General features: G+C 39.0%; 1 protein-coding gene across 2 annotated transcripts in view; it reads right to left on the bottom strand.

Moving 5' to 3' along the window:
* The window catches only part of RTN1 (reticulon 1), a 239,495-nt gene that overhangs the window by 10,356 nt on the left and 210,712 nt on the right, over positions 1-18,427 (bottom strand). For both annotated transcript variants that reach the window (XM_060004462.1, XM_060004463.1), the window contains 5 exons: positions 7,823-8,030; positions 5,135-5,273; positions 3,615-3,684; positions 3,061-3,107; positions 2,917-2,975 (listed from right to left, as the gene is read on the bottom strand). In XM_060004462.1, the coding sequence (XP_059860445.1) occupies positions 2,917-2,975; positions 3,061-3,107; positions 3,615-3,684; positions 5,135-5,273; positions 7,823-8,030 (523 nt within the window). The remainder of the gene's footprint in view (positions 1-2,916; positions 2,976-3,060; positions 3,108-3,614; positions 3,685-5,134; positions 5,274-7,822; positions 8,031-18,427) is intronic.

The following is an 18,427-nucleotide window of genomic DNA, read 5'->3' as shown; positions in this document are numbered from 1 at the left end:
TGTATGATCCCTCAGTTTAGTGATCACAGAACGATCTGAGTATTTACCTACATTTTTACTAATTCATTCTGGAACTTTGCTTGAAAGTAGGCATTCGATTCATCAAAAGGTAATTTCTAGAATCTGTTTTTCTCATTTGAAAATCAGGACAGCTCCTGCCCAATTTTAGACTGTTTTACCATCCTAGAATACAACTCACCTGGACGTGGAGAGTTGTATTCACTTGAGGCAGATTTCTTATTAAGTTTTCAGTTATTTAAAGATTTAATTTCCTCTAAAATATTTATTTTACCTTTTTAAATTTGTCAGCCTTCAGAGCTGGAAAACTCAGACACAGGAAGGTTAAATGACCTGGACAGGTTCATCATCCACTCAGTATAGAGAAGGGAGGGGCACCAAGGTCTCCTGACTCAGTCTGGGACTGTCCTCCACATCTCTCGTGAACTGATCTCTAAGCGGTAGGAGGAGGATGATCATGATCATGATCATTGAATATTTATTGAGTGCTTCCTATGTCCAAGTAAGAGTAGTTTATAGATGTTATCTTTTCAATGTATAGATAAGGAAACAAGCTCAGGGAGTCAAATAACATGCATAATGAACTTATATAGCTGAAAAATGCCAGAAATGGACTCAAACTAGTCTGATTCCAAAGATCATGTTCTTAACCGTTTCACTAAAAGGGTGTGAGTTCTTTTGGTGGAGTTGTTCTAGCATGGAATCAGAATTTCAGAGGTTGAAGGAGCCTTAGAGGTAAGATCCCACCAAGAAATCTCCTTCAAAATTTAGTGTCAGGCAAAACAGATTCTTTTGAAGAACTGCTGTTTCCTCCTTTCTGGTAACAAGAACTACGTAACTTCCCCAGTTTCTCTTTTAGTTCTTAGCTTCCTTCCACTTCTGCCATGTGAGGACACAGAGAGAAGTCTGCAGCAGAACCTGACCATGCTGGCAAGGGCCCTCATTTTAGTAGCTCTTCGTTATCCCCTCCAGGTAAGACCAGTAGTTTCCTTATCTCCCTCATTTTAATATTTTATGCAACTCTACTGTCATCCTTATACTGTCTTATAGTTATTTCTTTACAGTTTTGTCTTTACAGTTTTGTCTGCACCTAAATTCTGAGAGCTCTGCTAGGATAGGATCATCTCATTCCTCTTTATACTCTGTGCCTGTTACACGTAGTTCCCATAAAATAATAAGTGTGTCTTTTTTTGGAAGCAAGCAACCAATCAGTCAAATAAAAAATTAAGAGATGTGATTTGTTCAAGATCCTCAAACTAAGTATTGGACGACTGAGCACTGAAGCTTCTATCTTCCAGTTTCCAAGCTCCTATTCTGGTGTTCTTTGCTGTAGTTCCTAAACACAGTTCTAACTGCCAAAAAGGCACCTAGGGAGTTCATTAAAACATAGATTACAGGACCCTTATTCTAGGAGTTCTATTTCCATAAGCCTGTTGTACAGTTTGGAAATTCATATTTTTAACAGGTTCCCCAGGTTTAGTAAACACCAAGTTTCACATTATACCATGCTGCCATTTCTTAGTACAAAGTAATGAATATCCTCAATTTGTTGATTTTCATTAGGTATTAGTTGCATTTGTGTCCAAGTTGATAATTTCAGGCATTTTGAAATGTGCTACAGATCTGATACAGATCCAAATTCACCATGAATTTAAGAGGAAGAATATAAACAATACACAGTAAAAAACAAAAATCTTTATATACTTCAGGAGAGAACTGTAACTGATGATATGCAAATCAAATAGCAGAGGAACTTTAAATTGCTTGTTTTTTTCTTATTTGTTTTGTTTTATACATCTTTTACTATGTAAAATACTTTCCTTGAATTCTGACCATCACCTAGGTCTAGCCACATGATTCTAAGATTACTAGAGAGAAAGTCTAGTTTTTTGAGACATGTATTTGTAGTTGAAGCCTAGGTCAGCTTTTGATTAAAACAAAATCTTGAGTAATAAGGACAACATAAAAACTATCATTTTAGATGAAGACATATCTAAAAACACTAATTTAAGAATTAAGGAAAACTACTAAGTTAATGACCATATTAACTGTAGGTACTTATAACTGGAAGCTTTATCTCCTAATATATAAAGTAGCCATAAAGTAGAGTCTATTTAAGACTCAGGTTTGGAAAGCAATGCTGTTAATAAAATAAGAAAACACACACACTTGTTGAGTTGAAATGGTGTAATTTAAAATGTAACAAAAGTTCTAAAGATTAAAAAAAGTTTTGGGCTTCCCTGGTGGCGCAGTGGTTGAGAGTCTGCCTGCCGATGCAGGGGACACGGGTTCGTGCCCCGGTCCAGGAAGATCCCACAGGCCGCGGAGCAGGTGGGCCCATGAGCCATGGTCACTGAGCCTGTGCATCCGGAGCCTGTGCTCCGCAGCGGGAGAGGCCACAGCAGTGAGAGGCCCGCGTACCGCGAAAAAAAAAAAAAAAAAAAGTTTAAAAAATAATTTCAATGGTTTAAAAAGTTAGTGATATTTACTGTTTAGAAATTGAAAATGTTAACTTAATTGTTTTTATTTTGATCAAACTGTTATAAATTAATTTCACTATCCTGAATCAGGCTATCAGGCTTCTTTCTTTCCTCCAACCCATCTTATTCCTGGACATGAGCCAGTGCCCAGATAGAGCTTAATATCATTCATTCATTAAAATTCATTTCATTATACCTGAAATAAACCACTGAAAGTTTTGTTTAATTGGAAGTTTTAAAATTCATACTTAATTTACGAAATAACATAATTAGGAAGGGTGTGAATATAAGCCTCAAATAAGTGAATGATCATAAATCAACCTATTATTTTCTTATCCTTTTATTATTCCTATCTAATCCAGTCAAACGCCTGCCTAAGGTGGTCTCTCCTTTTTATAAATTGCACTATGTAACTTACTTTGCCACAACAGCATTTATGTGAGTCCTCACAAGTCCCAGATATTGGTCAATCTGTGCCTACAAAGAGGAAGAAATCATGAGTCCATCCAAGGTTCACAAGGTCAAAACTTAACATGAATGTTTGACACTACATAGAACTTACCTGGTGCTTAACATACACTACAGGTAGAGTAAACATTGAAACCACAGCTGGGATGAAAAACAAATATAGTATTAAAATTGAGAGTTGTCAGTAAGAATAAGCTTATAGATACATTTTTATATAGTCATGTGATATTATGACATTATTTGCAGTAGCCAGCATTCTAGCTAAAAGATGGCAGGACTAGTTCATAAGGAAAACAAAAATATGCTGAAGCCTTCATGGATATTAAGTCATTATTCCTGGAATGAGGGAATGACCTCCTAAGAAGAAAATGAACTTCTACACATAAATGCCATTGAAGCAGATATATATTTGAAGCCAAATAAAACCAGTTACAGTTGAAGAAAACTTCAGATTAAGAAATTCATTATTACTATGTAATATACATTATACTCTTTAACTGAACTATGATGGTCGGGGAAATGCTTTGGACTCAGAATCTGGCATTTGTTGCTAGGAATCCATCCAAGCAAGCTAACGGCTAACAGCCTAGGAAGCTTTATGCTCACAGAACGTGTGAGGGGAGACATAACATACTTGTCTGTCCTTACCCATGAGCAGCAGGGTCAAGCCATTGAAGAGAGCGCCAACGTAAGTCAGGAGCCACATCAGGACTGCAAACTAAAGAATGAAATGATGATCAGAGCTTCTAAAACCATCGTGACAGATAAGAGTCTCATTTCATTGACTTCTTTAGATTAAAACTTGAGGCAAACTACGTCATGGTTTCAATAGAAAATGTAAGAGCATTTAAAGCTCATCACAGAATTACTGAAAGAGGATCCTGTCTTTACTTCTCTCCGAACCCTTTGGATCTCTCTGTTGTAAGATTTGAAGGACTCAATGAAATAATAATCTAGGGCAGGGGTCAGCAAACTGGCCATTGCCTGTTTTTGTATGGGCCCACCAGTTAAGAATGGATTTTACATTTTGTAATAGTCAAAGAAAATCAAAACAGGAATAACATTTTGTGATATGTGAAAATGATATGAAATTCAATTTTCAGTATTCATAAACAATGTTTTATTAGCACACAGCCACAGTCATTCATTTACATATTGTCTTTGGCTGCTTTCCTGCTATAATGGCAAAGTTGAGTAGCTGCAACAAAGACTGTGTAGCCTGCAAAGCCTTAAATATTTACTATATGGCCCTTTATAGATAAGGTTTGCTGATCCCCATTCTAGCCCACAATTTTTACATTACAAACGTCAAGAGAAATGTCACCTTAAAAGCCCTACGGTAAGTAATTAAAATCGCCCTGCTATCTCTTTTTTAGTCGTTACCTGCCAAGACATTATTCCAGTAAAGCACCTTGAGGGTTAAGGCCTCATCACTCACTTTCCTTCTGCTCTTTCTTCCTCAGTTATGGAGCAGCCCACGGGAGACCCCTCCCTGGTGTGTACAAAGTGCTCTCGGGGAACGGGGAACTCAAAACATCCTTGCCTGGGCTCCCACCCCTCTGCTCATGGCCCTGTTGAATCATGATTGATTGACTTCGGTTTTACATGTAAGCCACGGGGTGGTCATAGCAGCTTGTTCAAAGAAACCTGATGAGTTCAATGATGGCACCAGGAATAACACCCAAGTGCCCAAAGTCCTCTACCCTCAGGGGTTCAGTCTCATAGCCCACATGTCTTATTATTAGCAGAGTCCAGCATTTCAAAGAAAAAGCATATATATTTTTTACATTCCCTAAACTAGATTTTTATTTTTAAAATAATTTTAGGAAATTGAGGAATTGAAAATGGTAAGGAGAAGCAACCTGGGATATTGTAAAAAGTACAGAACTAGAAGCTGTGTGACCTGGGTTTGATCCCAGCTCTATCAGTGACTCACTTGGCAACCTCAGGCAAGTATCTTAATCTCTCTGAACCATAGTTCCAGCATCTGTAAAATGAGGGGATTAGACTGGATGAGCTCCATGGTACTGTACAGCTGGAGATTTTCTGACTCTAGAATATAATTAGCACTTGTTATTTTATTCTCCATTGTGTCGCAGTTTATAATGTTACACCGTTAGGGAAAATAAAACCAAGGCCGTCAAACGGAACGTCTTAAGCAATCGTACTTTTAAGGAATCCACCAGGTCCTGGACAAGGAAGAGCCTTCTCAGTTCTTTAAGCGTGTTGTTCACATAGAATTGCAGGCAGTCTGTGTACTTCTGAATCTGCTCCTGAGACAGCGTGATCTCAAGCTCCAAGTAGGCCCTGTCAACAAAGGACCCCCACAGAGAACTCCATCAAAGGGAATCCTGAAACAGCGAAGTTTTCCTTTTCCAACCCTGAGGATAACAGCCCGGTCATCCTGAAGGATTCATGCCAGCCAGAAGGCTACAGGGCACCACACACACACACAGCCGGTGCATTGGGGAACACAGGAATCACGGCACTTAGTGGGGCACTCTGACTGCTTCTGTCTCCCATAGGCAACATTACAGTGTGAGCTGATAATTCAGAGCAACTGGCTGAGAACAGAGAAAAGTCAATCCAAACCAGCTCATTTGCTGAATTCTCTGTATATCTCTGGCCCACCAGGCAATTGTGAAAGTCTTCCTTTCTTCTTGGCTGCATGAAGATGAATTGTCTTTTTAAATAACTGAGATATCTGAAAATCCTAGCTGCCAATTATTATCTGTCATCAAAACTCTAAGATTTCATATTTAAATTCTGGAAAGTACTTTCAGGTTTTATCTAGAGAACTCTGAAAATGCAAGGAGCTGCACCATATTAAAATGCTCACTGGTTCTAGTAAGAATGGTATTTTTAGTAATTGCATTTTCCATTTGTTCAAATGGTTAATTTGAACTCTTGGGTAGATAAACTCTTCAAGTATATAAAAATCAATCCATCCTCCTGCTTTGGCCATTTCCCCCCTTCCCCAGGCCCATCCTCTCTCTCTCCTTCCCCCACTCTACGATGTTGTCTATTTTGAGGATATTTCTAGAGTTTTTAAAGTGCTCACCTAACTCTGAGGATTGAGGAGAAAAGAGTAAAACAGAATTTGGCTTGAGTTTTAGAGAATTTATGTTTATATGCTTGGCTTTTTAGAAAAAAATAGAAAAACTGATTTGTCTAGATAATATGTTTTGATTCAAAATGTACTGAGTTATATATTCCTTTTGCTGATAAAAACAATTCAGCCAAAGGGGTGTTTTACATTTTAAATGTCTCCTAATGGAAGATAAAGTAGTTGAGCTAATTACAGTTGGACTCTTGGTCCTACAACTGGGTAGTTACAGAAGAAATAAGAGAAGTGAGAGATGAGTTCTCAGTGTAACTTGACAGGCTTGGATCCAAGAACATGGCAGAAACCAGCCTCTCTCAGATGGCTAAGGATAGGGGCTGGGGCAGGGCAGGACTCTTAACAGTGTGGATACTGGTCACAGGCTAGGGTCACTGAAGTAGGCATAGTGTTCACCCTGGTAAAATAACACTCCACTTCTCCATTCTTCCCACTTTTGGGATGGGAACATGTGTAACCAAGTTATGGCCCAGAAAACCCATTAACTCTGCATTAGAAGGCGGCCAAATACATCCCAAGGGTGAGAAAGATCAGACTGTAACTATGTTTGACACTGAGGCCAGGAACCAGAGGCTGGGAACAGAAGTCTGAAACATGGCATTTTCCCTTTTGTCAACAAGGCCCCATAACACAGGAGTCTTTTCCCTCTTTTAAGAGCCTGGTGCCCTGACACCTTGATTCAGCTGACTGGTGAGGGTGAGCCAGGAAGGATTCAGAGGCATCCCCAGTGAATTACTGGGGCTGGCTCAGAAGCCATCATGCAGCAGTATCTACAGGTCTCATTCGGGATGCAGAAATATCCGTCAGTTCCAGGAGGTGAGGACACCTGTAGTGGGGCCTGCACTCTGGGGCCAGCACCAGGTGAGGGGGTGACTCTGACAGTCAGTGCTAAAATACCTGGGGCTTACAAGCTATACTCACAACTAAATTGGGGTGGAGTTAGGGAGCATGCAGCTGGAAGTGCTAACATCTCCCTCTGCCACATTTCATATATCCTCTTAATACACTGCCTTAAAAAAATCCTCCTCTTCAGTGTTCATTCTAGTAAGACTTCCCCTGTATAAAAATATGGAAGAGGGTGCATAATACTGTTCACGAACCTTGCATCCCTCAGAAGTTTGGCCCTTTGATTTTAAACTTCTGGAAAGAGCAGAGAAATAAAAATCCAAACACTCCAGTCCTGGCTCTGTGCTATTTACTGCCATGTGACTTTGGGCAAGTCACTTTACTTCTTAGAACCTCTGTTTTTCCATCTGTGAATAGGGATTATAATGTTCTGCCTTCTTCAGAGAGTTGGGAGGAATAATTGTTGAAACACTTCAAACTATAAAACATTGTATACATATAATGAATTATGATTATTATTAGTAATAATATAAAATTAAATATAAATTTAATGTTTTCACATTTCATAAATTAACACACAAGAATTTATATTATATAAATTATATAAATTTAAATTAAAGATAAATATTTACTATTTAATTAGTAGTAATAAAGGGTTACTTTATTACTACTAATAAATCAGTAAGGGTTAGAATAGAGATAAATGAGTTTGTTTTAGAAATTTAACAGAAACATTAGGTATTAAAAGAGAGAGAGCATTAAAGGAGACTCTATGAGGCCTGTTAGGTGTCAGAGAAGCACAACCCACAGTGCACAGGAGCTGAAATAGAGGCAGACGAAAGAGCCACGTGAGAGGTGGGGCAAGGGCTGGTCTGGTGGGGGCACTCACTTGAAAGGGTGACCCTCGTCGGTTTTCTGCACAGCTTGTAAAACAGACTTGTAGATGCGGAAACTGATGGTGGCTGAGAGCGCAGCAAGGGCCAGGTAGGCCACGACACTCACAACGCTGAACTGGGTCAGGGAGAAGAGTAGCAGCAGGAAGCTCCCAAACACTATCCCCGTCTGCTTGATGTCCCTCCAGTACAGCAGGTCAATAGCTGTAGGGAGGAGACACACATAACACACACCAGTTAACACTGGCAGTACCACTGGGGGAGCTGTTGCAGCCCCTTCTGCAAAGCCACAGTTGCTACAGGTTCTCACCAGCTTTTGGATTCCTAAACACAGATGAACAGACACAGCGCTATTCCCACAGCACTTACTGTCATCCCATTTTGCTTTGGAAGAATCTTTTCTATCCCTGAGGTCAATCAGTAAATTCACAGATAAGAATAGGCTGTTGAACCTCCAGTGACAATATCTCTCTGAGTGAATCTCAGTGGGCTACATCTGTACAGTGGCCTTAATTATGTGACTTTGAAACAAGATTGAAAATTCAGAGGACTCTGTGAAGTACCTGTTTGCTTCTTTTGGATGGCATTGATTGTACGCATCTTGATGCCCTGCTTACAATTCAGTGTCTCAATGGTGGCCCGTAGATGAGCACATCAGTCGTACACATGGCCCTGCTGCTGACAAGGGGCAGCAACAAGGAAAACAGAGGTTCTGGAGAAGTGGAACCTTCAGAAGCATGGCAGCAGGTCTGGGAGACCCCAGCTAATGCCAAAGGCTTCTGAATAGAGATATGGTCTGCCTCTAAAATGTGCAAAACTGAAGGGTTAGTAGCTTTCTCAAGAATACCTGGAATTTGGATTAAACCATTTTGTAATCATATGATTTGTTCACTTACATTCTTGTGACTTAAAAAATCTGGAATACAAGCTTTAAAATCTACATCACACCTATCATTCAGTTATTTGCCTCTTTCAACTCAGAAACAAAAAATTAAATTCAAAAGAATAAAGCCATGGTGCTTCAAATATGATACAAAATGGAAATATTTTAAATATTCCAGTCACTAGATTATGAAAAAAGCATAGAAGACTTGTTGAAGAATGTATGCAAATTTATTCTTCAATTAGGCAAGTAACAAATGGTTTCTTTCTTTTCAGGCAGAGAAGAGTAATCTTTGGGAAGACATGACACAAGAAACCCCTGGGCCCCTGATGACAGAAGTGGGAGAAGAAGGGATCTCCACAGAAGCCTTGCTCCCCCCTGGGTGTGAGTGGCTCTGGAGACAACAAATTGAGGTAAGCCTAGGCCTAAGTCTAGACCAGCAGGCCTAAAGGCCCCTGTGGGCTAGGAGCCTCTTAGTTTAAGTGTAGGGGAGTGGGGAAGGAGAATAAAAAGGAGACTAAAACATCACCATCACCTGCAGTGTTACCTCTTCCACATTTGCTCATTTATTCAGTATTTATTGAGCAAGTACTAAGTGCCATGCTTTGTGCTAAGTGCCAGGTATATCAAAATAAATGAACTGTTTAAAAAAGAAAACATATGTAAATAAATAAATTGTAATCTTCTGTTTTATGATGCCCACAGATTCCCATGGCAGACACGTTTAGAAATAAACACATTATAAGACAGCATGATCTGTGCTATGGGGGTACACAGTGCTAGGGATGGTAGGCTTACCCATCTGAGATGATGTAAAGGGGCACGGAGACACTGCAAGTAGTTTTCAGGCAAAGAGGAGACACAATTTACTATGTTCAAGTGAATCCCCACTTAACAAATTGCATAACACCTGTTAAAAATGATGTGGCCTCTAGAAAAAACCTTCTGAATCTTTGGACCCCTGTTCAAAAAGCCCAAGAATGGCAGGCACAGGTAGGGGCTTCACTAGAAGAAGCTGTGGGCATAGAACATTAACTGTTAACTAAGTAACGTTAGTTTGGTGTAGGGTAATTACACAACAGGTCTTTCAATCAACTTGATAAAATTGCTGGAGGTTTCTAATTGGGAAGTCAACAAAAGTTGTATCTTAAAACATCAATGGATGTTGATTCTGGGTACTTTGTGACATGATTCTCTACTTACAGATTCTGAAATGTTCAAAGCACTTTCAGATATTAGTTCATTTAAACCTCACAATAAACTCCATTACACAGGTGTATAACAGGCAAGGAAACTAGAAGTTAAGAAACTCGCATACTGACTATTTAATAGGAGAAACAAGATCAAACCCTAAGTTTGATGTTTTCAAAAAATGTTGCCGGGCTTCCCTGGTGGCACAGTGGTTGAGAGTCCACCTGCCGATACAGGGGACACGGGTTCGTGCCCCGGTCCAGGAAGATCCCACATGCCGCGGAGCAGCTGGGCCCGTGAGCCATGGCTGCTGAGCCTGCGCGTCCGGAGCCCATGCTCTGCAACGGGAGAGGCCACAACAGTGAGAGGCCCGCGTACCGCAAAAACAAAAAAAAAAACAAAAAAAAACCCAGTTGCCTCTCGCATGTTATGTGGTTGAATGTTAACTGTCCCCCAAAGTATGCAAAATTAATTTGGGGCAACTTGATTATATTTCAATCTGCTTCCAGAGCTAGATATTTATAGTGATTTTTTTTTTTTGGTAAGGGCAATCAAGTCATTATCAACAGTAAACAGTTATTGGTCTTCTGTTTATTTAGTAAACACAGGAATGAAGAGGTCATAACATTTTGTTCCTGCTTTTATGTTAACTTAAGATCTAGATGGGAAGACTGAACTTTTTTTTTTTTTTTAATGCTGCATCAATGCCAATATACCTTGTGTTGTCAGAGGTGGCAAAAGTTGAGTTCAAAGAAGGGACAGTACTGGAATTGATGAAAGAGGTTGTGGGATGGTTTGAGAATGTGGCTAACAATTTGTTAAGGAGATGAGGTGGATACAGGGAAATATTATGAAGGATTGGTTGACAAGAATGGTGACTAATTAGCTGTGGGAGAAAGGAGGAAGAACTAATTAAGGGTGAAAGCAACATTTCAAAGCTGGGTGACAGAGTGATTAATATCACTGACAAAAATAGGAAATCTGAGGGAGAACTGGTTTGGGAAAAAGCTAACACTTGTTTTTATACCTCCAGGTTCTGCTGTGATGACATCAAGCAGGGCATCTTGACACAGCCTGGGGCAGAGATGGGACAGGGATCACAAATGAGATGTAACTGACAATTACACACAATACTTATTAATTTTTTAGAGGCTTGGAAATAAAATGATTTCTTTTTATAGGCTTTGTCACAGTAGCCCTGAGTTAAAACGGACAGTAATATCCATGTGATATTCAGATGGATATGTACAGTAAAGAATTGGAAGTGCAGGAATGGCATTTAGCTAAGAGGGTTGAATATTTACATTTGGGTGTATTCTGAGTAGAAATGATGATTGAAGCCATGAAAGTAGAGAAAACCTCCAAGAGAGGAGAAACTAACAGATGTAATAAGGGATGAACCATAGTTAAGGATTCAAAGGATTGAGTAAAGCTGTAAAAGGAGTCCCGTCTGGGTATTAGAAAGGGTCCCACAAGAGTGTTGGTTAGGGCAGTCAAGAAGAAGGAAACTTCCAGAAGAAAGGGGTTGGCAGTAAAGAAGAAGGAACCTTTCAGAAGGGGTAGGCTACAGCGTGGAATGCGGTAGATGCAATGAGGGAAATGAGAAAGGACCACTGGTTTTGAAGACTGGGGAGTCACTCAGAACTGGGGGGAGAGTGGTGTTAGGTGCTGGTGAGGATGGAAGCCCTACTGTAAAGGTTTGGGTCAGTGGTGGGAAGTTCAAAGTAATAAAGAAGATGGAAAAGAAAATGGTAGTTTTGGGAGTAGCAACAAGCAAATCTTAAGGTTGAGCAAACCTGGGAATGTTAGTGAAAAGGGAGGAGTGAAGATCCCCGAAAAGAGAAGATATTTGTTTGAGCAAAGTCTCAGAGAAGGTGGGGAAGGATGGGATCAGTCACAGCTCTTTCTTTTCAAAGAAGGAAAAAGAATGACAGGGTGGGGAAGGATGGAGAAACATTTCGTCAAAGTATTGGTGTGGCTACAGATATATGTTGAGGTGGATAGGGTATAATATCAAGTGGCTCGGGGTAGATTTATTCAAGTTTTCCCTGGAAAATGAGTCATGAGGTCCCCCTGAGACTGAGGAGAATAGGAGTAGAGCTTGAAGAGATTAGGAGAGGTCCAGACCTGCGCTGTTCAATATAGTAGTGATGAGTCACAGTAGCTACTGAGCACTTGCAATGTGGCTAGTCTCAATTAAACATATTGCAAGTGTAAAGTACATGTCAGATTTCAGACTTAGTACAAAAAAGGACGTAAAAAAGTATCTCATTAATGCTTTTTATATTGATTTTCTGTTGTTGAAAGGCTAATACTCTAGATATGCTGGATTAAATACAGTGTATTATCAAAAGTAATTCTACCTGTTTCTTTTTACTTATTTTTTTAAATAAATTTATTTATTTATTTATTTTTGGCTGCATTGGGTCTTTGTTGCTGTGCGTGGGCTTCTCTCTAGTTGCGGCAAGCGGGGGTTACTCTTTGTTGTGGTGCTTGGGCTGCTTGTTGCGCTGGCTTCTCTTGTTGCGAAGCACAGGCTCTAGGTACACGCGCTTCAGTAGTTGTGGCACGCGGGCTCAGTAGTTGTGGCTCTTGGGCTCTAGAGCGCAGGCTCAGTAGTTGCGGCGCACGGGCTTAGTTGCTCCGCGGCATGTGGGATCTTCCCGGACCAGGGCTCAAACCCATGTCTCCTGCATTGGCAGGCGGATTCTTAACCACTGCGCCACCAGGGAAGCCCTCTTTTTACTTTTTAATGTGACCACTAGAAAATTTTTAATTACATATGTGGTTCACATTATATTTCTATTGGACAGCGCTGATCTAGAAAAATACAGTAGGACTCAAAAAGAAATTAATAAAAGGGCTTCCAGGAAGTAAAGAGGATTGGTTAAAGTCAAGGATCTCTGTGGATCCAATCAACAGGGTTAGAGGTTGGGCGTTCTGATCTGTGGATTGTGGGGCTGGCCCAGATTTGTGAACTGGCATGGTTAGAGGAGTCAAAGATCCAAAAGGACAGAATTGAAATGAACAACCTTGGGCTCAGGCTGGGAATGACAAGCAGTGAAGACCTTTGGGAACTAACGCATTGGGAGAATGGCAAGGGCTGTGTGTGGCCCGAGTGCCGGCAAACAGCCTGAAGCCCTGATGATTCAGTGGGAAGGGTAGGAAGTGATGAAGTGTGATCACAGAAGAGAGTTTCTGTGTTCCCAAGCTTCTGTATAAATGCTGATTTTTCACATTTTAATTTTGCTTAGAGTGATGTAAACTTGTGTAGGAAGCTTTATAGTATCTGGTCCAGAAAAATGGGTATTTGAATAAAGCTTCCTTAGAATCCAAGTAAAAACATAAGTATCTCTGTAACTGCGGCAAATTATCACAAGTAGCCTTTGGATACAGCAGTAGATAGCTTGTCTCTTTCAATATCCTCCTAATACAGGAAGGCTAGGTGAGAGTTTAAACAGCTGAGTACACATTCACTAAGCATACTCACTGGGACAGGTAAATTACTGTATTGCTTTGCCAATTATAAAAATTAAATTACTTTGCTAAAAACCAAGGAGCAATGCAATGAAATGGGAGATCCGTATGTTCTATCAATCTAATAAATAGACTGGGCTTGCTGAGCTCATCCTTGTCCCCAAACCACATGTGGGAGCACACTCTGCAGCCTGCCTGGGGCTGACTTAGCGGGGTGCACTGGCAAGATTTGGCAGATTTGAAGAATCCTAATCTCAAATGCTGAAATCAGTGCTACTCTCATTTCCATAATCCAGGCAAGAATAGAATAAAATAGAAGAGGTGATCCAAGGTTTGAATTAATACCTAAATGGAAATAAAATTCAATGTCAAGTTTCTAGAAAGAAAGCCCTTTGCTGCAGTCTAAAGTTTTTTGGATTGGGACATTATTTTAAATGTATTGAATTAAATGATCCAATAGTGACTCTAGCATTCACAAAGTATACCAAAAATGTACGAATTGAAAAGACAGTGGTGCAGCTATTCATATTTTATTTATAAGGCAAAATGTGGGTAATATATAAAATGGCAATAAATTGTGCACAATTATCTACATTACTGCACCATATTCTTAAATGTATTTATTTATATTTCATCTTGGTCCAAAAAAGATTTCAGGCAGCATTGCACCACTTGCTATGTGACAAATTAATGCTACTTTTTCAAAGGCCAAGTCAGAAAAGAAAATGTGTGAAATTCCTGTTCACAAATGATACCAGCATTTCATCAAAAGAAGTGCTGAAAAATGATATGCTTTGACTTTTATGTTTACTTTTCAGCAAGCCTCCAATAATTTACTACCTTGTGAAAAGGATTACAAGGCTAGAAAACCCTCAGTTCTTTACAACTCAGTGTCTAAAGCAGTGATAGAAAAGTCCATTACTCTGATTTTTGTTAGGCAAATAAAATATCAGTACAAAAAGTTAACAATAATAGTAGTAACTTTTTCTACTTTATTCCCTCATTTTGCCATCAAACTAGAGAAACATAATGGAAATAGATGTAATAAAATACTTTAAACATACAGAGAGACCTTCAAAGATGACATGTTCTGGTCAACTAATCCATAAGTTTCATTTGCCATGAAACAGTCTCCTACATAAGGTAAAAATTTAAAAGGTAATCCAGGAGCCCTGAGCCCAGAGAGGAAATTGCTAGAAGGCACTTTTGTAGATAAGACTCTTGCAGTGATTCCATTTTCTAGGTCCTTCCTTCACATCTTTTAAATGCAGCCCATCTGACTGTCAAGAGAAAAATGCCAACATTATTTTCTAGACGGTTAAGTAATTCTGTGGATGTTCTGAAAGGGAATATATGTTAAGCCTGGTGCTCTGTGTAGAGAGTAAAAGAGCACAGCATTTAACCCACACAGACGATCTTCTACTCTAATCAGCTTTGGCAGAACAATGAGAAATGAAGGATTTTATTGCCAAAGCCACGGCTAGCAACAATCTCTGGGACTTTTATTCCGTGGGAGACAAAAGCAAACATGTTCTTCTAATGACTACCCTTCAGATTAGACTGATGGCATAAACTACGTTTATACTCATGAAGGATTTACCATTTTCCTGGGTTTAACAGCTGAATGTGATTCCTGTTTGCTAGTTCTAACTACTAGGACCATATTCCATGCTGTGAAATTAACACAATGACGCTTAAGCCATTGTCACCTTGGTAGAGTAGGCCTGGCCAGGAAATGAACCAGTAGGGCCCAGTATTTAAGACTGGGTGGTCAGCCTCTCCTGCTAAACCTCCAGCAAATAGGCTCGTTTAGGATTAAAGGAAGACACGGCCATATGGAGAGAAAGACAGGCTTTGGGCACATGGTAGTTGAGGGAGGCACATAGAAAGATTTTCAAGGTATTGAATAATGAATGTCTTTGTGTGCTTTTTCTTTCTTCAATAAGCTTTCTGACTGGATCAAAATACAAAACTGTTCATTGGTTGGTTTGTATGTCATAATTAGCCACAAAATCTTAAGTCTGGGCCATACCTTCTTAAAAATCCATCATTGTATTGGAATAGAAGGTAGACTGCTGTTGGTTCTCTCGTTTTTAAAGAATATATTTTAAAATTTTGACAAAGACCATAACGGCTAAAATATTTCTTGAACTAAAAAGATATATAAGACGAGGAAAAGGAATGATCTCTCACGGTAACTTCGTTCTGTTCAATAAAATATTATGTCCTTCCTGACCCTTATTATCACTAGATTTGATCTGCAGTTTGGTGAAATGATTCTGAAGGCAGGAGATAAAATATGACTACATGTGAAGTATGCCCATTGTGAAATGGGTGTAACTGCAATAAATTCTAAACATAAAAACCTATTACATTTGTACTTTTTCTTTTTTTCTTTTGATTTTTTTATTTTTGTCTGTGTTTTTTTTTAAACTTCTTTATTGGAGTATAATTGCTTCACAATGTTGTGTTAGTTTCTGCTGTATAACAAAGGGAATGTATCAGCTGTATGTGTACATATATCCCCATATCCCCTCCTTCTTGCTGTCCCTCCCACCCTCCTTATCCCACCCTCCCTATCCCACCCCTCTAGGTGGTCACAAAGCACCGAGCTGATCTCCGTGTGCTATGCAGCCGCTTACCACTAGCTGTCTATTTTATATTTGGTAGCTTATATATATCAGTGCTACTCTCTCACTTCATCCCAGCTTACCCTTCCCCCTCCCCGTGTTCTCAAGTCCATTCTCTACTTTTCATTTGTTCAACATTGAACAACACTGTTCACCAGTTTGGGCAAAGAACTTGTAAGTAATGCTTGAATTATTTCCCCCCTTTGGCAACACAAGAAATAAGGAAGAATTTAAGGATTTTATCTTGTGAAACGGTAAGATAATTGCTCAGATTTAAGTTTATAGCTCAAACATACTTGGGGGAAATAGTACTCTATACTTCTAAGTTCTAAAACTCCTAACAATTTTATTTTCTTATTTGAAATATATGCTATAAATTTAGAATACAATGATAACGATCAAGGTTTTAATGTAGTTAGTATTATCTATCACATAGGCAGAAGATGGCTTTTAAAGAATTATTAATGTCACATTCTTAGCTTTCAAATTGTGAGCTTAATTGTAAGGTAGTCATGTTTCTTTTAATGGCTGTGTGTACTTTCATAAGAACTGAAAAGGTGACAATATGTAAATATTAATACATGGTCAAATATGCACGCCACTTAGGACATCAGGTTGAGAAGGATGGGAAATTTGGTGGTGATGTAAATTTAATTAGCTTTCATTAGATTTTAGAATTCTATTTTAAGTGAACTTAAAATAGATCAATTCACAGATTCTGTTCCTGAATTTATTAATTATTCTAAAGAGGAAAAACAATTGAGTAAAGAATATAATTTCAAATACTATAAGAAGAAAGTGGGAGGGAGGTAAGGCATCATTTTAAAAATGATGAAGAAGGAAGGGCCTGCAGAAGACAGAAGATTTCATCCAACCCCTATTGATGTATGGTACTCATAATTAACGCTTTTGTGATGGCATATCAGGAATATTATTGGTTTTAATGAAAGAAATATTAGTTCATGGAACTATGAGAAAAACCATAGATTTGAAGATGTGGATTTAGCATGGCATTTCTGTCAATCTTTCTCATCCATGGTGGCTCTTCCTTTAAAAAAAAAAAAAAGGGCTTCCCTGGTGGCGCAGTGGTTGAGAGTCCGCCTGCCGATGCGAGGGACGTGGGTTCGTGCCCCGGTCCAGGAGGATTCCACGTGCCACGGAGCGGCTGGGCCTGCGCGTTTGGAGCCTGTGCTCCGCAGCGGGAGAGGCCACAGCAGTGAGAGGCCCACGTACCGCAAAAAAAAAAAAAAAAAAAGACACTGCAGAGAGTCCATCTGTACAGTCTAAAACCACAACATGTAATAAAAAATGATTCTAACCTATTGATATTTATCATAGTCTTTTTCTTAATTTTAGTAAGGAATAGCTCGTAATGTAAAGAAACATATATATTTGAAGTTCAGCAATTCTTTCATGTCAGTTTCTCCCATTAAATTATTTTAAATACTTTTTGAGATATGTACAATCTTGTTTAATAAAAGCTGTTTTTGTTCCCTACCTAGTTCTACAGATTCATTTTATATGGTATACAGATATTGGAAGATATTCAGCAAATACTAACATTAATTAACTCTAGGTGGTAGGACTTTGGGTGATTTGTGGCTTTCATTTGAAACTCTTTGTAGAAATGGAAATTTTCATAATGTGCATGTATTATTTTTAGAAAACAAGTAAGGCCATTATTCTACTCCCAAATTTTGAAATATTCCATTATAAAGATTCTCTTGAAAATGAAAATACATTGTGAAAAAGGAGAATTTTATTTTTCAATGGAGTAATACCTACGTACGTTTGGTATATTATCTGTACAATGAGAATTTTGTTTCGTTAAAAAAAAAATCCCTAGATCCTCAGCTAAGCCAGTTTTCCCATCAGACCTCATTACAATCTGCAGAGAGGGAGTTTGTAAATGCAATTATTTATGCTGTAATGTTTGCACAAGTATTCTAATAATACTGAATCCAAGTAAAATGCTGTTTTTGATAAAAGGTGGGATTGGTCTGCCTTTATGTCTGTGTGATAAACTGTCTTTATTAAATGCCATTTTCAAAATACAAGCATTTCTTTCAATTCCTGTGGCTACAACAGACATTTCTTCTGTGTATTTGGGGAGGCTTGGCCATTTTGAACTAGCACCTTTGAGAACAGACTACCCTCAAGAGTGTTTCCACAGAGAACTGTAGGCCAGCATAAAATTTTCAAAATATTTTATTTTCTAACAAAATCAGAAACATGTAAGATTATATTCCTGGAAAGTGTTTCACCCTTCACTATTTTACAGGCATGGGAACCTGTAAGTACAAAATGCTGCCACGTGCAGTAAAGTGGGAGCTGACCACTAGCCTCAGCCCCCCACATTGCCAAGTGTCCTGCCCATGAACTTGTCATGTACAGCGATATCTGGAAAACAGCAATCTTTG

Source organism: Delphinus delphis, chromosome 2 (assembly GCF_949987515.2).
Source record: "Delphinus delphis chromosome 2, mDelDel1.2, whole genome shotgun sequence".
Lineage (NCBI taxonomy): Eukaryota > Metazoa > Chordata > Mammalia > Artiodactyla > Delphinidae > Delphinus > Delphinus delphis.
This window is presented reverse-complemented; position numbering and strand designations above follow the sequence as displayed.